Below are 25,916 nucleotides of genomic sequence, written 5' to 3' on the forward strand. Positions count from 1 at the left end.
TCGGGCACAGACTGCTCTGTACCTCCAAAAAGGTCTCGGTCCTTGGGGGGGGAGCCTTTGGCGGCCCGTCTCGACCAGCTCTGGTTCGAGGGGTTGTCTTCACCCGCTAGGGGCGAGGGGGGGCCGGCAGCCCAGCCCTGCGTTGTTTGGGGCCTGTGTTTTCATTTTGTTCTGTTAAATCCCTTCATCGTCTCTTGCAATCAATCTTCCTCCAGAAAAGAGCCAGTGCCTTGAAATTAATCCTGGCCTGTTCCCGCTCGTGTCCGTCAGCGGCTTGCCGGGGCGTTTCGCCTCCGCACCCAGCGCTCTCCCCGCGCTGCCCTGGTTGTGCGGCACCCGGGATGTCCTTGCTTTGGCCCCTCACTGGGAGACTTGCCCCCGACTTGGGCATTTAAATCCTTGCTTCTCCTCGCCCTTGCCCGCCCCAGGCAGACCTTGTGGGCCTAAAACATCCCTTAGGTGACGCTACAGCAAGGCACTCGTCCCAGCCTGCGGAAAGCCGCCGTTTTCCTGCCGTACGAGAGCCCTGCTGCACTGCGTCTCCTGACCTGCTGCGGCTCCACAGCGAGTGCCGTGCCGTGCTGGGGTGGGACGGGAGAGGACGGGATGGGAGGGCTCAGCCCGCGCTGGCCCGCGGACGTCGCTGTCCCACTGTGCACCCCAGGGCAGGATTCCCATGCCCGCTCCGATGGCACCCGGGAGCGCTGGCCCCGAGGGAGCCGCGGTGAGTTGTGCTGGGAGCGAGGGTCAATGCTCGCAGGCTCCCGTCGGTCGACTCTCAATCCAGCTTTGTGCCCATGCGGGAAGAGCCCACGGGAATGAAACCACGGGTGCTTCTGCAGCCGTGATGGGATTTGGGAGGCCGGGCCAGCACTGGAAATGGAAATGCCCCTTCTGCGGGCAGCCCGCGGGCCGGGGCCGGTGGCCGCACCAACCTCCGGGGCCGCTCAGGTGCGGGAGGAGGTTTTAAGAAGATGCGGGTGATTTCTTACTGCTCGTGCTGGCGGGGCCAGGCGCAGCCGGAGCCGGGGGGATTAGAACAATTTCATAATCCTGGTGATTTCCTTTTCGTCGGGATTATGAAACCAATCACGAATATCAAAAGCTGCAGCTTAAACCGGCGGCGGGGCCGCAGCTGCCCGTGGCTCCGGCAGGGTGAGGCCGCGGCACCCGTGTCTGCTGCAGCGCATCATCGCCTCCCGCCCCAGCCCCGGCGCGGCGGCCGCTCTGCAGCCCGAGAGCGCCCAGGTAAGCCGGACCGGGCCGCCCGCCGCCCCGCCGGAGCTGGGGGGCGCGTGTGCGCGGGGCCAGGCCGGGACGTGCCCCACAGCTGCTTCGGGGGTGGATAACGCACAAGAGCGCAAAAGGCTCAGCTCCGGCGTGGCTCCGTGCAGCTCCGTTCCAGCCTGCTTCCAGCCTGGCCTCGCAGCGGCATCCCGCAGGGCATGGGGATTTTGGGGAGGGCCGTGCTGTTTGGGCCCCCGAGTCCCGGCGTTGCTCGGAGGAGCCGGGCGGGCGGATGGCTCCCGCACCCCTCCCTCCCTCCCTCCCGGCCCCGCTCGCCTCCCGAATCGCGGCCCAAACAAAGGACATTCCTGACGGCCGGCCAAGGCGCCGAGGGCTGCTGCCCGCGCCACGCTCGCTCGGGGTGTAGGGTTACGCCGGGGCGCGCGGCCCCCGGCCCCCTGCCGCCTCCGGGGCCCCGGTGACCCTCCTCCGGCCGCCCCGGAGCTGGCGGGGAGGGGGCGAGGGGGAGCGGGTTTGCGTTTTGCATGATTTGTGCTGGTTTTGGTCGGGTGCCCGGGTATTCGGCGTCGCAGGCGCGCTTCGCCCTGCAGCTGGATTGCAGGAGCCGCCGAGGAGGAGGAGGGAAGGAGGGAGGGAGGGCTGCGAGGGAGCCCAGCCAAGCGCCGGAGCCCTGGCGCGGCTGAAGGGGCCGCGATTTGCTGGTTTGTGCCTTTTTTTTTTTTTTTGCCTGCTTCCTTCCCCTCTTCCGCCTTCCTCTCCCTCTTCCCGGCCCGTTTGGGATGCTCTGCTCCGGCCCCCAGGGAGGGCAGCGGGGTAAGGAAGCCCCTCGCCTGCCGCCCGCGCGGCCTGGCCAGGGCGGCTGCACTGCCGCCGGCTGCCGGCTCGGCCCCGAGGGCCGTGGGGATCCCGCTGGGAGACGGGGCGTCCCAGGGCCGTGGGGCGGGTGACACCTCCATCCCCTGCCGGAGCCACCCGGGAGAGCCGGGATGCTCCGGGGGGCCGGGCGCTGCGGGGCGGCAGCGGGGACAAGGCAGCCGTGGGTTTGGGCTTCTCCGGCCGGTTTCTCCCCGCTGGCGGGGTGCCACGTTCCCACTTGCTTGCATCCCTCCCTCCCTCCTTCCCTCCCCCTGCGGGAAGTGGATCCCACCCTCCGGCACGTCTTCTCCCCGCAGGGCGCCCCGGCATGGAGGGGGGCTCGCCCGGCGCGACGCCCCGGCCCCCCGCGCCGGCGGAGGGCCCCGAGGCCGGCGGGCCGCACGCCGTGCTGGAGGGCAAGGTGAAGGCCCTCAAGGAGAAGCGGGGCGCCGGGCGGCCGGGGGGCCCCGCGCCCGCCCCCGAGCGCCCCTCGCCCAGGAAGCCGCGGCCCCGCCGGGCCAAGCCGGGGACGGACGCCGCCGCCGCTGCCGCCGAGCCGCGGGCCCAGCTCCGCACCTACCTGACGGACGGGCTGCTGGACGGCGGCGCGGGAGCCGGCACCGACGCGCCCGGGGGGCCCTGGAGGATGCCGGGCGCCGGCGGCGGCACCGGCGGGCTCTCGCTGGCGCAGCGCGTGGAGAGGAACCGGCGGCTGCTGCAGGAGGTGCTGGGGCCGGCACCGGGCCGGGCGGCCGCCGGGCCCCCGCGGGACGTCCCCGCTCACGGTGGGTGCTCGGCGCGGCGGGAAGGTGCCGGGGAAGTTCCCGATGAACGCGGGCACCCCGGGAGCAAGGGGTGCCTTTCCCTGGCGCTCTCACATGTGGCGGATGGGCCGGCTGGTGCATTTTTAGTTTGGCGACGTGCTTGGCCGCGGCAGCGGGGCAGTGTGCCGGGGTGGCATGCCGGGGTGGTGCGGGACCTCCGTGGGGTGCTGACCCGTCTCCCGCGTTGCAGAGCCGCTGGCAAGCGATGCCGACTGGGACTCGGGCGTCTCCTTGCCGGACGCCGAAGGCTGCAGGTAGGTTGGCTGAGGCCAGATGATCCTTTGCTTTTCCTCCCTTCTCATTATTTCTTAATTCCAGGTGAATCCCATGTGGTGGCGACGGGACTGCGTGTGGCTCCCCGCGGGCGCCCCACTCCAGGGCCGGCAGGCGGGAGGGTGCAGGGACGTGGACAGAGACGGGCTCCAGGGGCTGAAGAGGATGGAGGCAGCAATGATCCCATTGGACTAACGATAAACCTCCGCAATAGGGACTCAAAATAAGGAATAGGGTGGCTGGCGGGCAAGCAGGGCCGCGAGCGGGCAGCACAGGAGGATGCCGGAGCCGGGCGTCCGAAACCGGGGGCTTGCGGAGGGTTTCCCCAGCGGCGCCGCGTTCCCCGGCGCGCAGGGGTTAACGCCAGGCTTCCCCGAGCGCCTGCCTGAGCCGATCGCTTTAGTCGGGGGATTAGGGCGGCAGCCAACGGGGACGGCAGCGCCGGCGCGGGGTGCGCGTCCTCGCGGGTCCCCACGGCCGGGCGCCGGAGGGAGGAAGGGAGCGGCGAGCAGCGAGCAGGGCACGCTTCCTCCTGAGCAAACCCGCTCCCACCGCCTTGGGGGCGGCGAGGTGCCCGCGGGGGTCGGAGGCGGCGCGTGACTCGGTTTCCCCGTGCACGCATGCGTCGGCAAGGCAGCCCGTGAGCATTTGCACCCGTCCGCCCCTCGTCCTGGCTCCCGGGGCTGTGCGCGGGTCCGGCCGCGGGGATTGGAGGCCGGGAGCTTCTTCCGGGCCGAGCAGCGCCGTCGTCACCGTTAAACCACTTCTAATCCCTGTTGTTTTTTCCTAATCCCGCTCGCCGGGCTGCAGGGCCCTTGCTGCCGGGCCGGAGCTCACGCTGAGCCCGCGGCATGAGCAGGCCAAGCAGCTGCTGCAGCGCGCCCGCATGAAGGCGCGGACGAACCCGCTGCGCGCCAGCCACGACATCCTCCCCGCCGGCCCCCCGGGGCGCAGGTGAGCCCGCGCGCCGCGGCCGCCCCGCTCCCGCCGGCCCCGGGCGCCTCCTGGAGAGCTGGATTTCCCCGGGGCCGTGCGCCGCGTCCCCCGGCGGGGGTAGCCGCCCCACGGCACACGGGGACCGCGTGCAATGCGGTCTCTGCAGACCAGCTAACTGCACGCCGCGGCTCGAAGGAGAGGCGATCCGGGTCGGGCCGCAAAGCGAGGGCTGGGAAGTATTTCTGCAGTCTGCAACGCCGTTAGATACGGGCTGCGGTGAAGCATCGTCGCGGCCTTTTTGCCCCGAGCTGAAGAGCAGCTGGGTTGAATTTCCTCTCCTGCCCTTTCACGTGCAACCCGCCCGGCCCTGCCCTGGGATTTTCCCCTCCCCTGCTGGCTGCAGAGGGGTTTTCCCAGTGGATGCAGCCCTGCCCACCAGCCCCACAGCTTGTCCGTCCGTCTGTCCTCGCTGTAGGGAGCCCAGCGGGACGCCGGCCCCGGAGGCGAAGCAGAGGGCCGGAGCGGCGCCGGCCAGCGGGAGCCTGAGCGACTCGTCGAGCGGGGAGTCCAGCTGGGGGCCGCGGCGGGCGCGCGGGCCCTCGCCGTCCCGCGTGCGCTTCGAGGACGAGTCGGCCCGCGACGCCGAGGCCCGCTACCGGGAGCGGCTGCAGCTGCGGCAGCGCCGGGCGCTGGGCTCGCTCCTCTGCTCCCTGGGCCGGGGCCCGCTGCTCTCCGAGCCCGACCAGGGGCCGGCGGCGGGGGGGGACGCCGGGGGCAAGTGCACAGCCTGCGGCTCCTACCTCGGCGCCCCCGCGGCCGGCCGGAGCGGGGACCCTCGGACCGCAGGGAACGGCGCGGGCGGGCGCGAGGAGGCGGACGCCCCCCCGCCGGAGCCGAAAGCCAGGACTCTAGGCCCCCGGGGGTCTCCCCTGTGGATCCTCCCCTCCCGGCAGCGCATCCGCACCGAGAAGATCAGGGAGACCTACATCGGGGACGCGACCTCCCTCGATGACGCGGACTCGGCCCTGGAGAGCACCGACACCTCCGACGGCTGCCGGACGGACAGCGAGGAGGGGGGACCCCGGGGCGGCCGCGGGCACCCCCGGCCCCGCTGGCACAGCGCCTCCGCGGCCACCCCGGGCAGGGAGCCGCCGGAGCAGGAGCGGCGTGGCGCTGACGCCAGCGGGCGAAGGGACTCGGGCTCGCGGGAGCCCCGGGGGCCGAAGGGGTCCGCGGGGACCGAGCCCCTGGCCGACGGGCTGGAGGCGTTTTCCCCATGCGCTGTGCCGCCCGGGAAAGCCGGCGGCCGAGAGGCGGGGGACGAGGGCGCGGGGCCGCGGAGAGCCCCCTCCTCGCAGCCGGCCGCCCACGTCCCTGCTCCCCCCGCCGCCAGCAAGGGCTGCTCCCCGGTGCCGTGCGGGAAAGCTGCGGGGACGGGCAGCCCCCGGGCGCCGAGCCGAGCCAGCGGGTGCCCCGAGCCCGCTGCCCCCGTGGCGCTGGGGCCGGCAGAGCGCCCGGGCCCCTGCAGCTCCCAGCGGCCCCCTGGCAGCCCCCTGCGCGCCTCGGCCACCAGCAGCTGCAGCAGCATGCGGGGCCGGGGACCGAGCGGAGCTGCGGGCGTCCCCGCGGGGAGCGGAGATGCTGCCGGCCCCAGCGCCCCGGGGGGGCCCAGCGCGGCGGGGACTGACCCCATCGCTGTCGCAGCAGCTGTGTCGCCGCAGCCCGATGCCGCCGGCGTCCCTGTCCGCCCGGCCCCGGCGGAGGCGGTGGTGCACCCCGTGGAGGAGAAGCGAGGGCCCAAAGGGAGCGCGGCACGCAGGTGAGTGGGTGCGCCGGGCCGCGCGTCCCTCGGGCTGCCGGCGGCTTTCTTGGCACGGGGCGGCTGAGGTTTTGCCCGCCGCGGCGCGTCGCCATCCCTCGTGCCCGCGGCGCTGAGCAGGGCCTCTGTCCGCAGCGGCTCGCCGGAGCCCGCCGCCGGCCGCAAGGGGGGCAGCCCCTCGGCGGCGGGGCTGAGGAAGCTGCTGTGCAGCCTGGGCCGGAGCACCAAGCAGCGCCTGGGCCGCTTCCGCTGCTACAGCATGGAGCAGCTCCCGGCGGCGCCCGGCCCCGCGGCGCCCGGCCCCCTCTGCCCGCCCCGGAGAGCCGCCTCCGTGCAAAACCTGCACGCCCTCCTGGGCAAGGCGCCCCGCGCCAGCGCCTACCTGGTGGCCGAGCCGGGGCGCAGGTAGGCTGGGCACGGCGGGGAGGGCGGGCAGGGACGGCGCCGTTCCCCGCGCGGCCCCGCGGCAGCTCGGTGCCTCCGCCGGCAGCAGAGGGGGCCCGGCGCCCCGGCGCTCGCTCAGCGCGGAGGACATCGGCGCCCCCGACCTGCTCCGCACCGTGGGGCGCGTGCTGGAGGTCTTCCCCGACGGCACCAGCCAGCTGGAGCTGCGGCGGCCCCCCGACGGCGCCTTCGGCTTTCGCGTCGCCTCCGGCCACGGCCGGCCCGACACAGGTACCGCCGGGGTCCGCGCGTCCCCTCCGTCCCGCCGGGGTGGGCGCCCCTTGCCTGGTTTCGGGGCAGCAGGGCTCGGGGAGGCGCGCGCGCTGCCGGGGGCCGTTTCGGGCGCTCACCTCGCCTCGTCTCGCCCCGCGTCGCTGGCAGGCGTCTACGTGCAGGAGATGGCGGACGCCGGCACGGCCAAGCTGTACGCGGGGCTCCTCGGCGTGGGCGACGAGATCCTGCAGGTCGACGGCGCCGCGGTGTCCGGCCTGGGGCTGGCCCGCATCCGCGAGCTGCTGCTCCGCGCCGACACCCTGCGCCTCCGCGTGCTGAGGCAGCGGCCGGCCCGGCGGTAGCGGCGAGGCGGCCGCCCCGGCGCGCTCGGCAGGAGGAGGCGCTGGAGCCGCCGCCGGAGCCGTCTCAGGCACCGGGGCCGTGCTGCGGGCCGGCTCCACCGGTCCGGCCGAATCCGGGAGCCTCGCCGCCCTGCTCCGAGCGCATCCGGCTGGGGCCGGGACGCAGCACGGACGGCACGAGCAGGCTCCTGCGTGTGCCGAGGGCAAAGGCGCCCTGCGTCCGCGCTGCCCCGAAACGCGAGGAGCTGGGCTCTTCCTGTGCAATATTTCACTCCGCAGCATGGACGGGGGGAAACCTGATGCAGGATCCGCCACAGACCGTGTCCAGCATCCCCAGGAGCCGCCTCGGGGTCCCCAAGGGCTCCTCGACAGCGTTGGAAACCTCTGCCCGTGGGTTGTCGGGTTTCGCTTAAATTATTTCAAACTGACCAAAAAAGAAAGAAAAACCAACAACGCGGTGACAGAAGTCTCCTTGCCCGCGGCTCTCGGGCGCCAGCGAGGGGCGAAGGGCTGGGGCGGCTGTTTTGAGGGGGTCCCGGCTCGGACCGAGCGCCCTGCCTGGCTGCGCGGGGGCCTTGCGCGCGCGGAGGCGAGAGCACGGTGTGGTGGCCGCCGGCATCCCGCGGCGAGGGCGAGCCGGCGCCTGGGCGAGCGAAAGGACCCTCCTTCCCGCTGGGGCGGCCGGCGCCGTGGCCCGGGGTGGGAGCTGGGGGCGCTGGGGCTCCGCACGCGTCCCGCGAGGGTTCGGCGGTTGCACGTCGGCTCGGGCGCTCTTCATTTGCTTGCTGGCTTTTCTCCACGTTGTGCCAAACAAGGGGGAGAAAATAGGGTTTTTTCTCCCCCCCCCCCTTTATTAGCAGCAGGGTTTTCCCGCGATGATGCGGTAACGCTGGAGACGCCCCGGCGGCTCGGGGGCGCTGCAGAGAGGGGGTGAAGGCGCCCAGGGCTGTTCACAGCCCAAACCGTCCCTCTGGTTCGGCCGAGGGCTGAAAGGGAAAGCGCCGTCCGCCCCGGGGCGCTTGGGTTGCGTGAGAGGCAAAGCAGGGGCTGGGGGCAGCAGGGGCTCCCCCTTCCCAGGCGGACGGACCGTGGGGCTAGGACGGAAATCATTCCGCTCAGCCCCAAAACATCACCCTTCGGCCTCACTGCCAAGCCGGCGCCAGGAGCCTTTCCAGCCTGGCTTTGCCAGGAGCCCGGCCAGGCTGCCAGGGCTGCAGGCAGGATTTTAAGGGCGATGCTGCGGAGTCACAGCATGGTGGCTCCCTGCTGAAGGAAACGCTTCTTGCAAGGCCCTTTTCCACCTCCGGCGCGGGTAAGGATGTCCTGTTGTGCTCGGTGCATCCTCCGGGACTGGCTGACGCGCTGCGCTTCCCCTGCGTGTCCTGGCCGGCCAGGCCGTGTCCCCCGTGCACATCTGTCTCCGCCGCCTTCCCCTCCGCACCAGGAATCAGGTTTCCTCCTCGGAGGCAGGGGAGCCCTGTGCCGGCGGTGCCAGCTTGGTGGGATGCTGCTGCAAGGCAGAGCCGGGGCGAGCGTGGCCACGGGGCTGTTCCTCCCGGCGCAGGGTGGCCCCGTCCCTTCCACATCCTCCGGCTTGTTGCAGGGATGGAGGCTCCCAGGGAGGCTTTTCCTGCTCAGTAAATAGGCTGTGGTCATTTGCTAACCAGACAGCAGCTAGGCAGGATCGGACCCTGTCTGCAGCACCCGACTGTACATCAGTTACCAGTGCCTGGCCTGGGCCTGTCTGCGCGTTTGGGCTCCCTCAGTGCTACCCTGGGCAGTGCAACCAGGCCTGGGAAAGTAGGGTGATTACCAGCACTTGCAGGAGAAGGTTTTTGGGTGGAAACTTCAGTGAAACCACACAAAAAGCTGTATTTTTGCAGGCTTGTTCCTGTGGGAAGCCAGTGCAGAACAGGGGACTCAGCTGAGCCCCAGCTCCTTTCGCCCAAGCGGTCCTCGTTCAGGACCACCATCCCTCCCAGGCAGGGGTGAGCCCACCTCCTCCTCAGGCAGGGCCGAGCGGAGGGGTGCTGAGGCAAGTACCTACCCCTAATTACAGAGGGATTTGCATTTCTGCCTCTGGGGTTTTTGGGTTCTTGTTCCAGGATGTCCATCAGACCTCCTCATCTGCCAGCTGCTCGCCCCAGTGGACTTGCAAACTGCAGCACGGCTGCACCATCTACTTCTGCACTGACTGCACTTCAGGCTTGCTTTGAAGTAAGCTTATTTTAAAATGCTCCTCAGATGGTCTCTAGCTGTCTCCCAGCTGCAGCAGCTCCCCCGGCTCCTGGCTGCCCCCGGGCAGCTTTGCATCTCCATTGCACCCAGTGCCCAAACGTTGCTCGTAGCAGCGACGGGACGCCCACGAGCCCGCAGAGGCGGCACCGCGAGGCGAGGCGAGCCCCCGGCTCCCTCCTGCAGCCGCGCTTCCTGCCTCGGCTCCGCCGGGCCCCTCCAGGCTGCCGAAGCCGCGACGAGCGGGGTTGCAGAGCCTGGGGGCTCACGTGCCGCGCCGAGGCGCAGAGCTGGCCTCCGCGTGCTGCGCGGCAGCCTGGCAGGACGAGCAGCGGCGGCGCCTCGCCGGCACATCTGGGCAGCAGCTGCCTTCGTGGCGCCGCGGGCCGGAGGCGAGCCAAGGCGCCGCCGCACCCTCGGGGCGGCTGTGGCGGGGCTCCGCGCCGCGGGCGCTTTGATGGAGCCGATGCGTCCGGATCGAATGACAGGCTAGGAGCCTCTCCTAGGCGAGCTCGCCTGCCCCGTCTCATTTCCAGCGCGGCAGGGGCACAAAGCGAGCTCCGGCGAGCAGGTGGCCCGCAGGCAGCCCCCGCTGCGCGCCCCTGCAGCGTGCCCCAGCCCCCTCGAGCGCCGGGGATTCGGCTGCCGCTCGCGTGCCACCTCGCTGCTGCTGTTGGGGCTGGCTCCGAAACCCTTGTGCGGAGAGGAGGGGTCACGAGGCTTGCCAGCGCAAGCCAGAAGCAGAGCAGCCTCCTGCCCGCCAGGCGCTGGCTGCCTGCCACCGACCGGAGGACAGGAAAATAATGGGAAATCTTCATCTGCTCGAGCAGCGGCTTGGCTGTGATTTATGCCTTAAAAACCAGGTGGGTGATGCCCAGCGAGAGCCACCAGGACCACCTCGCCCTGGCTGCCTCTCACCAGGTCCTCTGCATGCCGGCGCGGCGCCCAGGAGCTGGCCACCACCAGGAAAGACGCCTGGACGTCGCTAGAGCCTGGCCTGCCTCGCCGTAGTTTGGCGGAGCGATTGCCTAGTTGGCACCACGGCCTGGGTACCAGAGAGGAAGGCAGGCGCCCAGCCCGCGGGAGAGGGCTGAGCGAGCAGCTGCCGAAGCGAGGCTCTATCTGCCGAGGTCCAGCAGCAGCCCCCGAAACCACCCTGCTCGTCCCTTCAGCAAGGATCACTACGAGAACAACAGGTTACTTCTTCTGCCGTGACACGCTGGCCTGCAGTAATGCCTTTATTTAGCATTAAACGAAGGGGCACCACCAACAACAATAAAAAAAAAGCAAACGTACAAGGAAAGACGATCAAAGACAATTTGGTAGCTAGCAATGACATCTAGACGGACACGTAAGCCCAGGAGTTCTAGCCGCCTTCTGGTAATACGTTAGACTAACAGCTTCCTAAGCAAAGGAGCAGTTCTGCAAGAACCATCAGAAGTAATTCTTGGAGAACACATGACCACGCTTAAAATAATGTGAGGAACGGAGGTATATAAATAAAGGAAGAGCCCTATGCCCCAGTCTGTTGGGGCCACGTGCGCTCAGCCTGCCTAAAACCAGAGTAGGGGCAAGCTAAAGCAGAGGTTGCGTTTTCCTTCCCCTGCACGTCGCCTCTAGTCTGCGAAACGTAGGCTCCGGGTGCCCGACTGTACGAGTCGCCGGTTGGTCATTTCAGAGAAGGCGGCAATCCCAAGCGCGCGGCCGGGTGCTTTGTCCCCAGAAGACGAGCGTGAGCAGTTTGCGATGCTCACACCCAGATCCTCCCCGGCCCGAATCCTCTCCACAACAGCGAGGCGGGACAGACCGGAGCAGGACTGCATCGTGCCCAGGTCCCCGGAGAGGATAACCGCAGACTGGCACCTTCTGGACTTGTGCTCGCTGCAAATCTAGTCTTGGAGAGGTATTAAACCCAAAGAGGTGTACAGATACTGTAATAGCAATTATTGGAAAGGAGACAGCATGTATTTAATACAACATAACCAAGAGAAACAAGACACTGTGCAATAATTAAGAGCAATTGCCAAAATAATTTTTGCATGTTAGTGTTAAGGACACGTGTGCATTAATTACAACAGCTTCCACCCCGACAGTTCGGGGCAGCGTGATACGGTTTCTTCCCAAGCCTCGCGGTGAAAGGCACAATGCTGCCTACTTTCAGTGCGTCACCGCTTGAACAGTAAATCATGCGGTAGCTTAAACTGAGCCACAAACACCAGTGTGTAGAGGAATGTTAAGCATGGGCTAAAAGTCCAGGGTGACCGGAGTCACCTAGATGGTGAATTTCACTCCCAGGGCAGATGATTTTCAGGGGTGGTTTGCGGTTTTTGTGGAAGTCTTAGTGTCAGCACTGATTAACTTCCTCCCCCAGCCCCATCTGAGACACAGATGGGCAGCACAAGTCAGCTTGTCCTGACTCTGTTTTTTTCCCTAAAGAAACTTAAATAAGGAAACAGACTTTAGTAGTTTTTTTTTTTTTAAAATCAAGAGTCACCCCATGTTTCTGCAATCAATTATTGCAGCACAAAACCCCTACTTGTGTTTCTCCCTAGTAATACTGCCAGGGTGAGCTTTCTAGACCACATTTTGGTTTCAACTAATTGGCTATAACTCCTAATTCGCTGTAAGAGCAAGAAAACTAGGCCTAACCGACACTTCTGGGACAAGTCAGAGGTAACAAAAGGACTGGGCCGGAATACAGAAAAGTGACCTAGCTTTGAATTTCATGCCTTTTGGTTTCTTACAAAGGAAGTTTCCAAAAAATATTAGTTGGGAAAAGTTAAGACATTCTATTTACATGTTCATATGCAGTTAAAATACATAATTAAGCCCTATTCCTCTGATAACGCACATCTTGCATCCACAGAATGTGGCTCTAACGGTCATCAAAAAAAATCTTTAACGTTCTTTTCCTAAAAAAAACAAAAAAACAACTTATTTTAGAACTGACAAATCACTCGCCAAAGGGAAGCAGCTGTTAAACAGAAGCAGTTATTCAGTTATACAAGGGCAAGGAAAGCATCAGTCAATGAGCTTTAGAGGCTTGTATAACGAAGGAGGCTTTTGAAAGCTTTACGAAATTCACCCTCAGGCTAATGTTTGTTTGCCAGCTTTCAGCTTGCAGTGCATTAACACAAGTTTAAAGCTCTGGAGTTTCTCACGACAACTGCCTCACCTGCGGCAGGACAGTATCCCCTACGGTTTGCCTACATGCAGCATCTAAGTTTCTTCCCAGGAGTGCTGGATGTTTACGCTTTGCTCCAGATTCACGGTAGTATTTTAGAGCGAATTCAGCAGCGCGGCGCAGAGTCAGATCCCCGCCACCGAGAGGAGGGCAATCCAGTGTGCAGGAAGCCGGCGGCCAGGCCAGCGCTCCCCTCCGTCGCCCCGGATGCGCAGGTACACGCTCACATTGGGGTTTTTGTCAGCAGTTGAGAGCCAACGCTCTTCTGACTAATGCTTTTGGTGGGCAAGCGCCTGCCGCGGCGTGGCGCGCTCAGAAGCGTGGTGCGCACGCATTGCTGCCAAAACACTCGCCTCGGCGGGGGGCCTCGGGCCCGGCTGCGGAGCGGAGGTGGCCCAAGTAGAAATGGAAACAGCAGCCGGGAGAGCCGGTGCTCCGGGGCCACGCTGCCTCCCTAGTGGCCACCCGCAAGGGTACAAGTGCCACGCAGCCGCCTGGCGACGCAGTTCCTAATGCTCAGTGAAATAATCCCCCCTCCCTTCCCCCCCCTAAGGAATTGCTGCTCTGTTCCTGCATCTGACCACGGGTGGCTTGGGACCGCTTCCGAGCTGCAACCGGCTCACGCCTGCAAGAGGTGGAAACACAGTGGTAAAGTCCTTTCTAGCTGCCTAGGTCCAGATCTAGCGCCCTCCTTGCCGCACCGGGAGAGAAGGCAGCCCGCCACGCAGAGCGGCACGGCCCTGGCACAGAGGAGCCACAAACCACGTGAATCCTCTGTCCCCCCTCCCCAGGGCCAGGCGACGAGACAGTCAGATGACGGCGGAGCCAAGCCACAGGCATTGAGTCCTCAGAGGAGAACAGTAAGAGCTGGGTGCAGGTTTTCTCCACAGGGATCTCTGAGGGCGGACGGAAACAGTAACAGTTTCATTTCCCCATTTTAAGGGGGCGGGGGGACGGGAAGGGGGGTGTCCAAGGAAGTTCAGTCCATCACAGGACAAAAAACAGGATGAGCACCACCAGCAAGATAACAAAGAGGATGATAATTGCACACCACTGCCGTCGATCTGGAAGAAAAAGGAAGTGTCAGTTTTCCTATTTTAAAATGGAAGGGGGGGGGAGAGTTTTTCTTCACTGTGTACTGCTAGAATCCCAATTTCAGCTAAAGGAAAGCCATAAAAAGGCAAAGGCATAGCTCCACAACCAGCAGGACAAACAGCATGTCCCTCTGCAGGCTCCCCGCTGTTGGAAAGGGCCAAGTTCCCACTGCAGCCCAAAGCTTAGCGAGGCCACACTGTTTTTCCTGCAGGATTTTGGCTGTTTTCTTGACAGCTGTGTGAATTTTGAGGTTTCTCCTTAGCCAAATTCAAGCAGATTTGATAAGCTAGTTCAAAAGCTATTGGGAAGAACAAGCAGAGAGCTGTTGTGTTTTGCTGCTAGTTTGTTGTGTAACCTGTTTGCTAGAGAAAGGGGTCCAAAGAAAGGTTTCTAAAATAGCTCTGCCTGGGAACAGCTTGTCCCGGCTCTCCATCAGAGAGTCCCAGGAATGAGGTTTCTCCTTCCCAGATGTCTCGGTACACCTCTCAGGCCATAGGAATGTTCTGCAGATGCTCAGTGTTGCATCACGTCTTAGAGCTTTCTCAGGGAGCTCACTGCATCGCCAGACCAATTCCGCTCTTTAGAGAGGATGTATTAGTGCATGCTACGTAGCAAGAATAAGTCAGCCTGCACTATCGCTCTAAGACGTCTGTCATTTCACTCTCGCAGTGGAAGACCTCCATCTGAATTAACGCTTGGTTCTGACTTCCCGGCACTGGGAACCCCACGGCCCCTGGACAACAGCTCTCGTGCAATATGAACTAGAAAGGCAACCACAGGAGTCACTTGTGCAGTGCAGACCTCTACCTAGATAAGCTCTGTTTGCAGCAAGCTTTGAGGGGGCAATGCAAGGCTTCACAGCTGCTGTCGGCCTGCGGCCACATCTGCGAAGCCAGAGAGAAAGCCCGTTAGATGGCAGTGCAACGGGGGTGCAGGGCTGCTGTCCTCCCCCCCCCATTCGAACACAGCAGGGTCACTGCAGCTAGCACTGGCTAGAGCCCTCCTGGACATCCCTGAATCAGCCCTGTCATTTGTGATGCTAGTGATGGTCTTTCACGACTATCAGAAGCACTTTGCAATGATCAAAGCATTTTTCCTGGTGCAAAGTCAAGAGAGGCAATGTTTGCCAGCAGCCATGCTGCCACAAGAGCACCAGTAACCCGAAGGAGACCGTCAGCGCTCTGAACAGTCTGTCTGTACAGGGCCCTATTTCAATAACCCTGTAAATTTCCTGGCCAGCCTAATCCTGCAGAGCGAGAACACTCTTCTCCTTCCTGACTTGCTCCTGCTTCCACAAACCACACACGTATCCACGGGAGAGGGGATAACAGAGGAGGCTATCACACAGCACGCAGTAAGTGCTTCGTAACGAGAACGAGTGACGAGGGACTTCCCGGCAGGCACGCTGTATTTCCTGTTTGCACTACCGTGGCACCCAGCCAGCTGCGAGACCCACCGAGTTCAGGCACAGCCTTATAAGGGCTTTTCTTGTGGGCTCAACCTCCCCCCCCATTTGAAATCACCTCTGTCCCCTGTCAGCTAAGAGGCTTCCGGCCGACAGCATGCCTGCAGTCCCCCAGGCTGCTCCCGCCACGTGCCAGCAATGCCTTGTGCGGGGAGCTGGGCGTTAGGAAGGGGCTTGCTGCAGCTGAGAGTCTGAGTAGGGGAAGCCACACATAGCTGCAACTGTTTTGTGTCACCCTGAAAGCCTTTGCTAGGCAGGCAGCCTAGGAAACTGCAGCACAGCGGAAGGCTGCAGAGCGTCCCTATACATCATCTGTGAGAGGTATTTTTCCCACCATAGCAGTAGCAGCACAAACAGAAAGGCATCTGGTAAATAAAACAAAAGCTGAGGACAGGCTACAGAGCAGGGTCTCGGCACGAGCAGCTGCAAGGTTTGGAGTACTTCCCCCATCTTTAACCTCTCAGGCACTGGCAAGAAGCTGCTCCCTCTCTTTTTCTTAGGTCTGGGCAGACCGTCAGTGGGTAAGAGGGCAACGCATCACAGCCCTAAAATCCACTGGCTTGTCTCTCCCTTTCCAGGGTCAGACCCCCCTTCCCAGGACCTACCGCTAGTCATGTGAGACACTTTTGCAAGCTTCTTCATGACGTTATCAAGCCGTGACTGAGTGCTGTCTAATTCATGAGAGAAGTCGTCCAGCATCCTGGGGACAGAGAAGTGCAGTACTAATTAACAAGCGACACCTCCCTTCAGGATTTCTCTGTGTGCTGACATGCACTGATCAAAACACCAGCGATCAGCATATCAGACCGTAGCAAAGAAAAACAACACAGCTTGCTCTCTTGAAAGCACCCAAGGGAAAAGAAAAAAAGGAAAAAAAAAAAGAAAAAAAAAGAAAAAAAAGAACCTGCTCAAGCAGCAGCTCTGCTTTGGTGGAAAGTGAACTCAATTGGGACTCCCACTGGACTGATCCCCCTGAATGCACACAGGCACTTTGCAGGTAAGCTCCACTGATCTCTGCAAGGTGAGGAGCAGGGTTTTTCCTCCTTCTAAGATGAAAGTCATATTTATAATCCATGAATAGCAGAGAACGGTTAGATTTAGGCAATGTTTGGACTTTAAATCTGCCTTGTTGTTCAAGGCTTGCAGCTGAAGCAGAAATCTTGTGTCAGTCATGTATCAAGCAGGAATGAGATTTGCAATTGCTTTTACTGTGCCTTTTAAGCTCTGTATGGAAGTTACCCCATTACTTCCTTCACGCAGCAACTGTAATGGATCTGAAAGCCTTTTGAAGCAGTGTTTTGTCAGTGGCAAGAATCTATGTCAAGACAAATGAGTACATCCCTAATCAAGGTACCCATCTTCAACAGGCAGGATTTTAAAGTTTGCACATGCTTAAAAGGACAGCTTCCTTCACGTGGAGTTCTAGGGGGCTCAGATTTCTTCCACGGTCCCATCTTTTCTGTCCTCCCTTTTTGTTAAACCTTCATTGGGGTAGAAAAGAGTTGTAAAAAAAAAACCTATCGCCTTAACTATCTGCTACTCTCTAGGAAGCACTGACAGCATATGTGAAGATCTGGAACAGACATACCACACTGACCTGCTTCAGTGAGAGCACAGATATGCTGCAGGACTTCATAAATGGTGCATTTAAAGTTCCTCCTATCCATCAAAGGAAACATCACTTCACAAGGGGTAGAGCCCTCCAGACTATTACCAGCCAAACAAGGAGATTTTAGGTATGAACCATTTAAGTTCACGCCTAAGTTGCAAGCCTGCGTAGCTGGAAACTTTGTGCACTTTTTTGCAAAGGACATGCACTGGGAAAGAAGTCTAATTTATATGTAAATGGCTGGATGCAAACTACTGTGTGAGCTACCCTTTAACCCTTTGCGTGGGTGAGCATTATTTTTAGCTTTAACTATGAATAGCAGCTCTGTGCTGCATGTTTCAAACCCAGCAAGGCACAGGGCTCTGAGCTACTGAGTCGTGCAACCCCAAACAGTTACCCGGGGTAGCACAAAAACCTGTGGAGTGGGAAAGCGCCTAGTATCCTGCTTACCCATGACTGCCCTCCCTCATCTGTTCAGTACTGCTGGCTGCCTGAAGTCAAAGGAGCAGAACTGCGTGCCTTAAGGGGAGTGTTTAAAAAGACTATGAGAGATGAAAGGTAAAACTGGCAGCTAAACCTGCCCCAGGTGCAGGCTTTCAAAGGAAGACAACTACAGCTGGATCCTTGAAGGCCTGAATAACAAATGCTTTCCACTGCCTGAAATCAAAGGCAGTGTAGGGCGCTGCAGGGGGCAGCTAGGAGTGACTGCCTAAGGGATGAGGAAATTCAAGGCCCTGACAGCTGTAAAGGTGTGTCAGCGAGGGACCTCCCCCCGCCCCAGACGTGCTGCAGCCAGCCCCGCACCCCCAGCGTTTTCGGTGTTGGGTCTCAGCACTTACACTGCCTGCTCCTCCAGCTCCCCGCCAATGCGCTGCGACATGTTCTTCAGCACCCCGATGCTGCCAGAGACCAGCTCCAACTGCTCATCTTGCTGCTCGACAATCAGCTGGGGCCAAAGAGAAGCGAAATGGGCAATTACAGTTCTGCTGCCTTCTGCAACTGGGTCAAAGCCAGCTGCTTGGATGGATGCTTGCTAACTCCACCAGTTTCAGCTGCAGAGCCTGGGAACAGGTCTAAGTCTCCAGGAACCAGGACTGCATTTCTAAGAAATGCTCGAGAACTGACAGCAGCATGAAAGCCTCCCAGGCATCCCTGCACCACAGCCAGCTGCAGAGTCCCTCCTACTGTTCCTGCAAATCCAGCCTCGACTCAGCCACACCGCGTCCTTTCCCTGTGCACCCACCACTAAGAAGACTCTTCAAAGCTAGAGCCCCTGGCTAGCAAAACCTCCACAAACCTCACTGCCTTCCGCAGGTACGACAGCAGGCACCTGGGAGCCACGCTGCTGCTGTGCCCGAGGGAACACAACCCAGAGCACACTGCAGAGTTAATGAAGAGTTAATGCGAGTAAAAGGCTGTTACAACTTCTATGGCTAAAAATAACAAGCCTGGCTCTGAATGTGCCAAAGGAATAGGTCTGCTGATGTTTTAAGTCATTTTCAGGGCACAGTCATGCTAAGGATTAGGTTTACCCTAGTTACCTACTTTTGAATCTATTTATCTTCCTAGAGTCACTAGGTAAAACTCATTTGAAAGCCAGAGCAGCGTGATGAGTCAGGAGCCTTTGCAGAGTTTGCTGCCTCTGAGAAGTGGCCTATTTAAGGGCCTGCGTTTGGGTGGGCTGCTGCATGCGGACCTGTGCACTGCCCCGGCACTTCTCCAAACAAATTCCACCAGCTCCAGTGAACCATGGCACCAGGGATTCTAGCAAAGCCCTGATGCAGATCTAGCGAATCTTGTGGTCAAAGCAGAAAAAGGAAGTAGGCACGTGCTCCTGCTTAGTCTATTTTGGTGAAGACGCACATAAACAGCAGCAAACGTCAGCTCACTTTTTAACCAGGGAAAGCTGCATAAAAGAAATGGGCACTCTCCTTTTCCCAACGTTTCTACTCTTCCAAGGATTTCAGCAATCCTTGCAATATTCAAATTTAGCAGGCTCCAGTTTTCAGATCATCTTGTTGTCTTCTGTACAGAGCAGAACACACAAGTCTGAAGGGTTAAAAACTCTGCACCAAGATGCATCCAAAGCCACACTGAACAGAGAACACAAGCACCGGTATATACTGCAGCTAAGCAGCGGGTTATCAGGCTCCTGGCTTCAGACCAGCCAAGGACTGGATTTTTTTTTTGCTCTTGCATCCTGCACACCATCTCCCTGGCGCACGTTTGGCAATCAAGGCCATTCAGTCGACATTGTACAGGAGCTGCCTTACCTGTTGTTGAGCTTGTTGCTCCTCAATGAAGTGTGAATTTGCTAATTGCAGCTCCCGATCCAGACGGCTGTATTTGTCAGGTCCAGAGCTCCAACTCTGACTCCCGCTTTCTCCCAGGAGTGCCTAAACAGATGCAGAAAGCCCTTAGCAAGACCTCTGTGTCTGCTCACAGCCCGTCTACAGGGTGTAGTGGGAAAGTGGAAACTCCTGTATAAACACGTACAGCAGCACCCTTTTCCTCCCCACTCGATTGCTACTCAGCCAGAACGCTGTCAAACTAAAACGATGCAGTGCCAACCTTGGAAAACTTTGCAGCCTGATTGCTGCAGATACACCACTGAAGCAACAGGAGAGCTGGAGTACGACTGACAGACAGGGAGAGAGCATAAGCAGGATGTCTGCACTAGTCCAAAGTCTGCTCAAGGTGTGGTACTGTGTGCAAGGAGGACATGTAAGCTGGGAAGCATCCACATATTTAGTGTTAACAGATGCACAGCCTGAACTGAACACTGTGCTAAGAATGACTGGGGCTTAAGACGGTGTGGATAAAGTACTTAACCAGTGGAGCACAATAGTTGACAGAGTAAAACTGTGCGACATATAAACAATGCAGCATTGTATGCAGGGCTCAGGTTCTTTGATTCAAGTTACCTGTTCCTCCTGCACACCATTTACAACAGTAACAACAAACAAGATCACATTTGCTTCCTGCTCTGCAACCTGAATGGAAAAGCATGTGCAAAGCCAATGGAGAAGCAGGCTTTACAGCCGAGTAAATCCGGTCCCTGGAACCGGTAACATGAGCGACAGATGCTGGAGAATCCACTGCGGCCACAAGGCGAGGAGCTGCACCATGCAGCATTACTAACAGGTGAGGGAGCTTTGCTCACCAGTGCAAGAGGCAAGGCCAACTCTTTAAGAGAGGCGTAGGAGGGCGAGATGAGAACATCTTGCAGCTTTTGGCCGTGGGCAGCCGAGGAGGCGGGACAATGGCGTCTTTGTGAAGAGCAGCCAGACAAGGACCAGGCGACTAAGATAGGTTAAACACGAGACGGGTTCTACGGTTCATCTGGTTTATAAAGGTCAGGGAGGGCAGAGAAAGCAGTGAGGGAGCAAGCAGGAAGCCAGACGGACATCTGTTCTTGTCCGCCCCCGAGATACTGGGCAAGTTCCTGATTCTCTCCAGTCTGGGGCAAGCACTACTGTCACTTATTTAACACTGTGCACTAGCTTTGCTGCAGCTTCAGTAGCCTGCGCTTCCCAACCTTAGCTTAGCGCTGGGAGGGTCAAGTCACCACCAGCCAAAAGCCAGCCTCTCAAACACAGAGGCACTCTGGAGAACCCCCTGCAGCTCAGTACAGCTCAGTCTTCGCAGTCTGAAGGGAAGGTGAGGTACTGGAGAAAGGGGAGGAAGATACCAAGAGGAATCAGTTTTCTTGAACAGATGTCACTGCATGAACTGGGCCATATGGCCTTCTACAGCTAGCAGGAGCGTCAAAGAAAGGAAAGCAGCAAAATGCAGAGACGTCTACAGGCTTGCCTGAGCAGGGGGTATAAAAGACTTTGCTTCTTCAAGTGTTTTCCAAACATGTTAATTAAGCCCGTAACAAGCTCAAGAATTAGCTCTGTTCTCCTCAACAGCTTGTTCCAGAGTTTGTCATTTTCGCCACAAGTGATAAGATTGACTCAGTTCAGATAAGTCCGTTGTATTAAGTGCACACCGACTTTTACAAGAGGCAGCTTTGGAAGCTGACTTGGAGATCTCCTTACAATTTCCCCGTCAGCTGGAGGGGAGGACAAGCTGCATCTAGTACTTAGATTACGAGTGCGGACAACCTGAGACTCCTTGAACTTCTTCCATCTTCTTATGAGGTTAACTATCACGAGATGTAGCTATTTGTAAGGATACATAGCATCCTGGCTCCCAAGCACAGTAGAGCACAGGATTACATTTACTGCCTTGGATTCTGACTTTGCTCCTCCTGCGAAGGAGGGAGATTCCCTTTCCTGAAGGGTGATGCAACACTGACAGTTGTACACAGTCAGTTCTGACGACAGAGACAGATGGTGAGTGGTAACTGATTACTTTGAGACAGGTTTGGAAGAGAGCGACAGCAATGTGCCTGCAAGAGCCAGCTCTCTCGTGGGCTCTGGAATGACAGGTCAGCAAAACAGACGCAGTTCAAACACTCAGCTTTGTTACAACATGTAAGCCCCTTGCCAGCAAAAATGTTTTTAGGAGATGAGCTACAAAACAGGATATATATTGTAATCACAGCTTTTAAACACTTCTGTTCAACACTATACACTCTACTTTAGGATGTGGGGCCCCGGGGGTAAGTGAAAATGAAAGTTTCATGTAACGCATACCTTAAGACAACAGCTGCTAAAGCTGATAAATCCTCCTCATACTTTAAAGTATTAAAAAAGCTACTGCATTCATTTAACTTGCCTGTTTCTGAGTCTCACCTGCCTGTTTTTTCTTTCAGCCAGTGCTTGCATGGAAGAGTTTGACATCTGATCCTTCATTTCCTGTTTGTTCAAGGAAAGAAGTAGTACGTGAGCATTAGATTTGAGGTGACAGACGGTTTCAGTTTGCTACAATGCGGTCTATACCCAGTGAGATTTCATGTGGGGGGATTTTCCTTAAAAACATATGCAGTTTTGAAGAGCCTGGAAGGATGTTGAAGAAAGCTCCATCACAGTTCATAGTTTTACTCATACTAGAATCATTTGCAATGGGTTATATTGAAAATATTCCTTATTTATTACTAGTTTTGCTTCTCCAAAGCCAGAAATACTTTGATTTGTACAGGATTAAACTAATCTTCTCATTAACAGACTGTAAAGAAGAGTTATGTTCTTGGCTTGAAGGTGTTGGAAGCCTGTAACCTGCACTTTATTCCCAGTTGCCTCTGGTTTAACACAACATAGGCCAAGGTAGATTTGTTGTCCTATGGCAAACCTCTCTATGCCTAGATTTCTCCATTATGAATTAAGGTTTGTTCTCGAGATACTGTAGGAGCTGGTTAGTCATAAAAGGCTCCCAAACACTTTATGAAGTAGCCCAGTTTTTACAGGATAGATTATCAAATAGTCAGTATGATCTAGCAAGGCTTGATCCATCTCATCTACTGATGTCACCAGAAGACGCAGGTATGTTTTACTGCTCAGAGGTGTGCAACAGATCTTCTAAGAGCACCAGAACCCAACTCGGATACTTTTCACCAGCTAACACACGTGCTGCTACGCATCACAAATTCCCCCTGTGGAAACCGGAAGCCACCTGGATAATGCCACTAAAAAATCTCATTTAACAGCAGGAGGCACTGCTCCAAAATCCATTAGCCAGCAGTTTGCAGCCTGAAAAAGAGGACCATAGAGCAGGCTTGACTGATCTTGCTCATCTGGGAAGTAGACTACACAGAGGGCAAGTCAGCGAGCACGTGCCTGCTACCTGGGGCCGTCATGGCTTCAGGATCTGTTCCCAAGCAGCAAGCCTTAAGAACTGTATCCAGACCGCAGCATTACAGGTAGGATAACAAACTTGCTTCTAGCCAGAGCAATGCATTTTATGAAGCAGAAACATCCAAGTCATGAGGGACAGCAGAAACTAAGCCATATTGCCAGAGAGTGCTATATTAATACAGAGAAAACTTCCTAACTAGCAGTTTGTTATCAGGCTTTTGGGAAGATGTTTTTTTCCCCATTTATTACCATCAAGTCATTGAAATCCCTGTCTAGTTTCTGAATCCTTCCTAAAAGCAACGTGAGCAAATGTTACTCCCTTTGCAGTCAATACTGCATGTCTTTTCACTTTAACCCTGCCTGCAGCTCTGGACTTTGTGAAACTGCTGCCCAGCAGGCAGAGCTTTGCCAGGCCCACCTCTGTTGGAAGGACTGGTAATTAAGAGCACGAGTCTGAACTAAAAAAAACTTCCCCCAGTTAAAAATAAAAACTAGTGGCTGTTTTGACTGTTTTGTAGCAGTAGGAAGTTGAAGTCACCATGTAAATAACGCTAGTGAGTGTTCAAAGGGGACTTTCTGTTTTGAAAACTAATGATACGGGTAAAAACAGTTACTATTTCCTTTAACTCTGAAGGGAGACTCCAGTTTCCGCTGCATAACAGAGGGCTCTTTAGTCTTCATTTCCAGTTTTCATGCATTTCCAGGCCCATCATTACAAGAGATATTTGAAGACTTAAAGAAGCAGCTGAAAGGGCCAGTTAGGGGATGCAATGAGGTCTCTGCATCCTCGCTGCCCCTAGCCTGTCTGGGAAGTCCATGGAGGAAGCATATGGGGAAGAGGAAGAAGCCCAAGAGGGAGAAGGCAACAGCTTTATCCTCTGCTGCAGAGGAAAACAGTTTGCAGTTCACCACTGAAATGGCCACAAGCTTTCTGCTTTCCCACTGAAGCAGCTCCTCCACCCCAATCCTCTTGCCCTGTTCCTACCTGAAGCCCACGTTCCTTACCCTGACCACCTGCCGCGTGCTTGTGATGAAGGCTTTCCGTATACCCAACTCCGTTGCATCGAGGTTGAATTTCCGAGGGTTTGCCTCAACAATGCGTAGACAACCAGTCAAGGAATCACTGTTTTCAGGGTGCAGTACACACACAGATACAGAAACCCTGACCACCACGAAGGAATCTATCACGTGGCACAGCTCCTCCATTTACCTGTGCTTTTTCCCAAAATTCAATTAACTAAAGGAAAAAAGCATGGCAGCCACATACTGTGCAGAACACACGAGAGGGAAACCTCACACTGGTGTGGTTTTAGGTTGTCTGATGCTGTGCAGCACTTGCAGGAGTGCTCAGCTGAACACAAGGGAAAAGGAATATTTCTAGAAGCCAGCCTAGAGTAGGACTGACTACACAGAAATCCAAGTTCATTCAACAGAACAGTGTTTTTGCAACAAAGCTTCTTAAACACACCTTTTCAAAAGGAAAACAAAAACACAGAGGGAAATTCGTTTGCAGAACACGTTTTGTCATCTTCATCTCTCATTTGCAATTTGAAAAAACCTGGGGTAAACTGAAAATTCAATCCCAAATAGTCATGGTTTCTGCAAAAAGTAACTACTGGCGAGCACTAGCACTTGACTGCTTATTACAAGGTGGGAACTGCATGTCTCTAACTGCAAAGACTGCACCAGCAGTACAAAAAGGATATTAATTGTTTCATCCAGATCTTCCAAGTCCCACTCAATGCTTCGCAAATTGTTCCTGAGCTCATTAGTGGTCCAGTCGATTTCTTCTCTTGTGGCTATAGAGGGATCTTGCAAGAGCTCCGTCCACCTCTGGAAGAGCCCCTGTGCAGTATTCACTGCTTTCTGCACCTCCCTGCAGTCAAGATAATTAAAGAGAAGTGAAGGGATTACTATCGGTTTTTTTGCAGCAGTCATACTGGGACGTTCCCAAGTCCAGCAGAGCAGGGAAGTGCAGCCTTCCCGCAAACATCTTTCCTTCAAACGCTTTTAGTTTATTTCGTAAAATAAGGATTCACCATACTTGTGCACAACCCTGTCTCCTTTTGCTGAGCAACAATTCAGAGTTCAGCTACCACAATTAACCGAGAGACCCGTTTCTTTAGGGGAGGCTTCTGTCAAGTGTCACAAAAAGCGAGACAGGGCAGTGCAACTGTCTGAACAAGACTCTTCTTTGGCAATTATTATTCTGCATTTCTCTCAACATCTTTCCTCTAAAGACTGTTGACTACCTAGGCAAGATACCCCAAGGGCAAAGAGAATTACAAGAACTGTCCTCACAATATAGTCACGCAGACTGTCCAGTGCAGCACTGTTTATTTTAATTTAGCATTAAAAAAATACACGGCTCCTCTATACGGGCTTAGCGAACAGAACTCTCTTCTGCTGCTCTCAGCTCTTTAGAGAAGCGTGTATCCACAGCATGGGCGTGCGGGCTTTGCTGACAGCACTGAGCACCCTATTCACGGTTTGGGGCAAGAGGGCAGGTAACCGTCGGTAAGTGTGATTATCCGTACGTACAAACACCACGGACCATTCGCTTGGACTAATGGCGAGTCAGGACGAGGCAGACGGACAGACCAACACCAGCTAGGCTTTGCTGGCTCTTGAAGGGCGGCCGCCAGTCAAAGAGCTCGCACGCAGCATCGTGCAAGGTGCACTGGTCCCCAGTGAATTAAAGCAGTTTATCGGTCGGAAAAGCCTAAACGGGTGAACCACGTCCCGGCCCTGCAGCCCTCGGAGGGCCGTGAGGCTCCAGCTCTCTTCACATCGCACCATTACACTGAAGCCTTTCTCCACCCTGACGCGCGTTCCTCCTCTTCTCGCACGTTTATGGCTCGGAGGCTGTTGCCTCTAGCTCCCTAAAGGCAGCAGCCAGGACTAAGGATCTCGCGTGGGTAGTTTCCTCCGTTACTTGCTAGCAAGAGTTTTGGTTTGTTTTCTTAACCGGAACGTACTCGAGGAAGCACCTACAAGCGCTGGTGTAAAGCGGAGGAGGGTGCTCGCAGCGGGGAGGAGCGATGAATGAAAGGAGAGCAGGCTGAACGAAGCACGGCCGGGCTGAAACGCCAGCCGCCTCCACGCTGACCCGGGAGGAAAAACCGACGCCGGGAGCTACGGGTCTCCCTGCCCCGCGCCTCCCCCTGTGCCTGCCGCGCCGCGCCGCCGGCCCGGGCCTGCTCCCCTCGCTCGGCGGCCGCGCGTCCTGCCGCGCCAGGTGCGCCGCTTCCCAGGCCGCCCCCGCCGCCGCCGCCTGGCTCCGGGCGGCCGCGGCCCAGCCGGGCCTCACGGCGCCCGCCAGCAGCCGCACCTGCAGCCGGGCACCGCCGCGCCCTGCCTCCGTGCCCGGGCGCCTCCGTGCCCGCCCCCGCGAGGCCTCCCCAGCCCCGCGGCCTCCCTCCCTGCCGCAGCCGCCGCCGCCCCGGCGCGGCGCTCACCCCTTCACCACGAAGAAGGGGTCCTCCATGGACATGGCGGCGCCCGCCCCGCTCGCCGCCGCCGCCGCCGACTGAGCCCGGCCGCCCCGCGCGCCCCCGCCCCGCCCCGCCCCGCGTGCCGTCACGGGCCGCGCGCCTGCGCCCAGCGCCCGTGC

General features: G+C 58.4%; 2 protein-coding genes across 9 annotated transcripts; one reads left to right on the plus strand and one right to left on the minus strand.

Moving 5' to 3' along the window:
- The first annotated feature begins 1,895 nt into the window (after positions 1-1,895).
- KIAA1614 (KIAA1614 ortholog) lies at positions 1,896-7,456 on the plus strand. Of its 4 annotated transcripts, none has more exons than XM_067300424.1 (8): positions 1,896-1,949; positions 2,421-2,888; positions 3,118-3,181; positions 4,011-4,154; positions 4,612-5,955; positions 6,091-6,360; positions 6,446-6,630; positions 6,781-7,456. In XM_067300424.1, the coding sequence occupies exons 2-8, from the start codon at positions 2,432-2,434 to the stop codon at positions 6,972-6,974; spliced, it is 2,658 nt and encodes an 885-aa protein (XP_067156525.1). In that variant the 5' UTR covers positions 1,896-1,949; positions 2,421-2,431; the 3' UTR covers positions 6,975-7,456. The 4 variants fall into 4 exon arrangements, with proteins under 4 accessions (XP_067156525.1, XP_067156523.1, XP_067156526.1 ...); XM_067300422.1 differs by lacking the exon at positions 1,896-1,949 and adding an exon at positions 1,969-2,061; XM_067300425.1 differs by lacking the exon at positions 1,896-1,949 and adding an exon at positions 1,969-2,061 and having other exon boundaries at positions 6,091-6,311; positions 6,449-6,630.
- A 2,262-nt stretch (positions 7,457-9,718) lies between these two features.
- Positions 9,719-25,832, minus strand: STX6 (syntaxin 6). 5 transcript variants are annotated; one of them, XR_010884826.1, is made up of 9 exons: positions 25,762-25,832; positions 24,010-24,179; positions 23,309-23,403; positions 21,305-21,367; positions 18,836-18,958; positions 17,402-17,508; positions 15,559-15,653; positions 12,385-13,457; positions 11,052-12,121 (listed from the first exon to the last, which is right to left on the minus strand). XR_010884826.1 is itself a non-coding variant. In XM_067300612.1 (8 exons), exons 1-8 carry the CDS (start codon positions 25,794-25,796, stop codon positions 10,884-10,886), a joined length of 945 nt encoding a protein of 314 aa, XP_067156713.1. In that variant the 5' UTR covers positions 25,797-25,832; the 3' UTR covers positions 9,719-10,883. The 5 variants fall into 5 exon arrangements, 3 of the variants coding, with proteins under 3 accessions (XP_067156713.1, XP_067156716.1, XP_067156714.1); XR_010884827.1 differs by having other exon boundaries at positions 11,060-11,140; XM_067300612.1 differs by lacking the exon at positions 12,385-13,457 and having other exon boundaries at positions 9,719-11,140.
- Between the last annotated feature and the right edge of the window lie 84 nt (positions 25,833-25,916).

This window comes from Apteryx mantelli, chromosome 8 (genome assembly GCF_036417845.1).
Source record: "Apteryx mantelli isolate bAptMan1 chromosome 8, bAptMan1.hap1, whole genome shotgun sequence".
Classification (NCBI taxonomy): Eukaryota; Metazoa; Chordata; class Aves; order Apterygiformes; family Apterygidae; genus Apteryx; species Apteryx mantelli.

What these genes read in the sequence shown, in the direction of transcription:
- KIAA1614 (XM_067300422.1), top strand. Translation starts at nt 2,028, where the DNA reads ATGCTCTGCTCCGGCCCCCAGGGAGGGCAGCGGG. An exon ending in CCCCCAGGGAGGGCAGCGGG is followed by an intron (nt 2,062 to 2,420) that starts GTAAGGAAGCCC and finishes TTCTCCCCGCAG; the next exon opens with GGCGCCCCGGCATGGAGGGG. An exon ending in CCACGGCCGGCCCGACACAG is followed by an intron (nt 6,631 to 6,780) that starts GTACCGCCGGGG and finishes CGTCGCTGGCAG; the next exon opens with GCGTCTACGTGCAGGAGATG.
- STX6 (XM_067300612.1), bottom strand. Translation starts at nt 25,796, where the DNA reads ATGTCCATGGAGGACCCCTTCTTCGTGGTGAAGGG. An exon ending in CCCTTCTTCGTGGTGAAGGG is followed by an intron (nt 24,180 to 25,761) that starts GTGAGCGCCGCG and finishes TCTTGACTGCAG; the next exon opens with GGAGGTGCAGAAAGCAGTGA. An exon ending in AGATCTGGATGAAACAATTA is followed by an intron (nt 23,404 to 24,009) that starts ATATCCTTTTTG and finishes CTGGTTGTCTAC; the next exon opens with GCATTGTTGAGGCAAACCCT.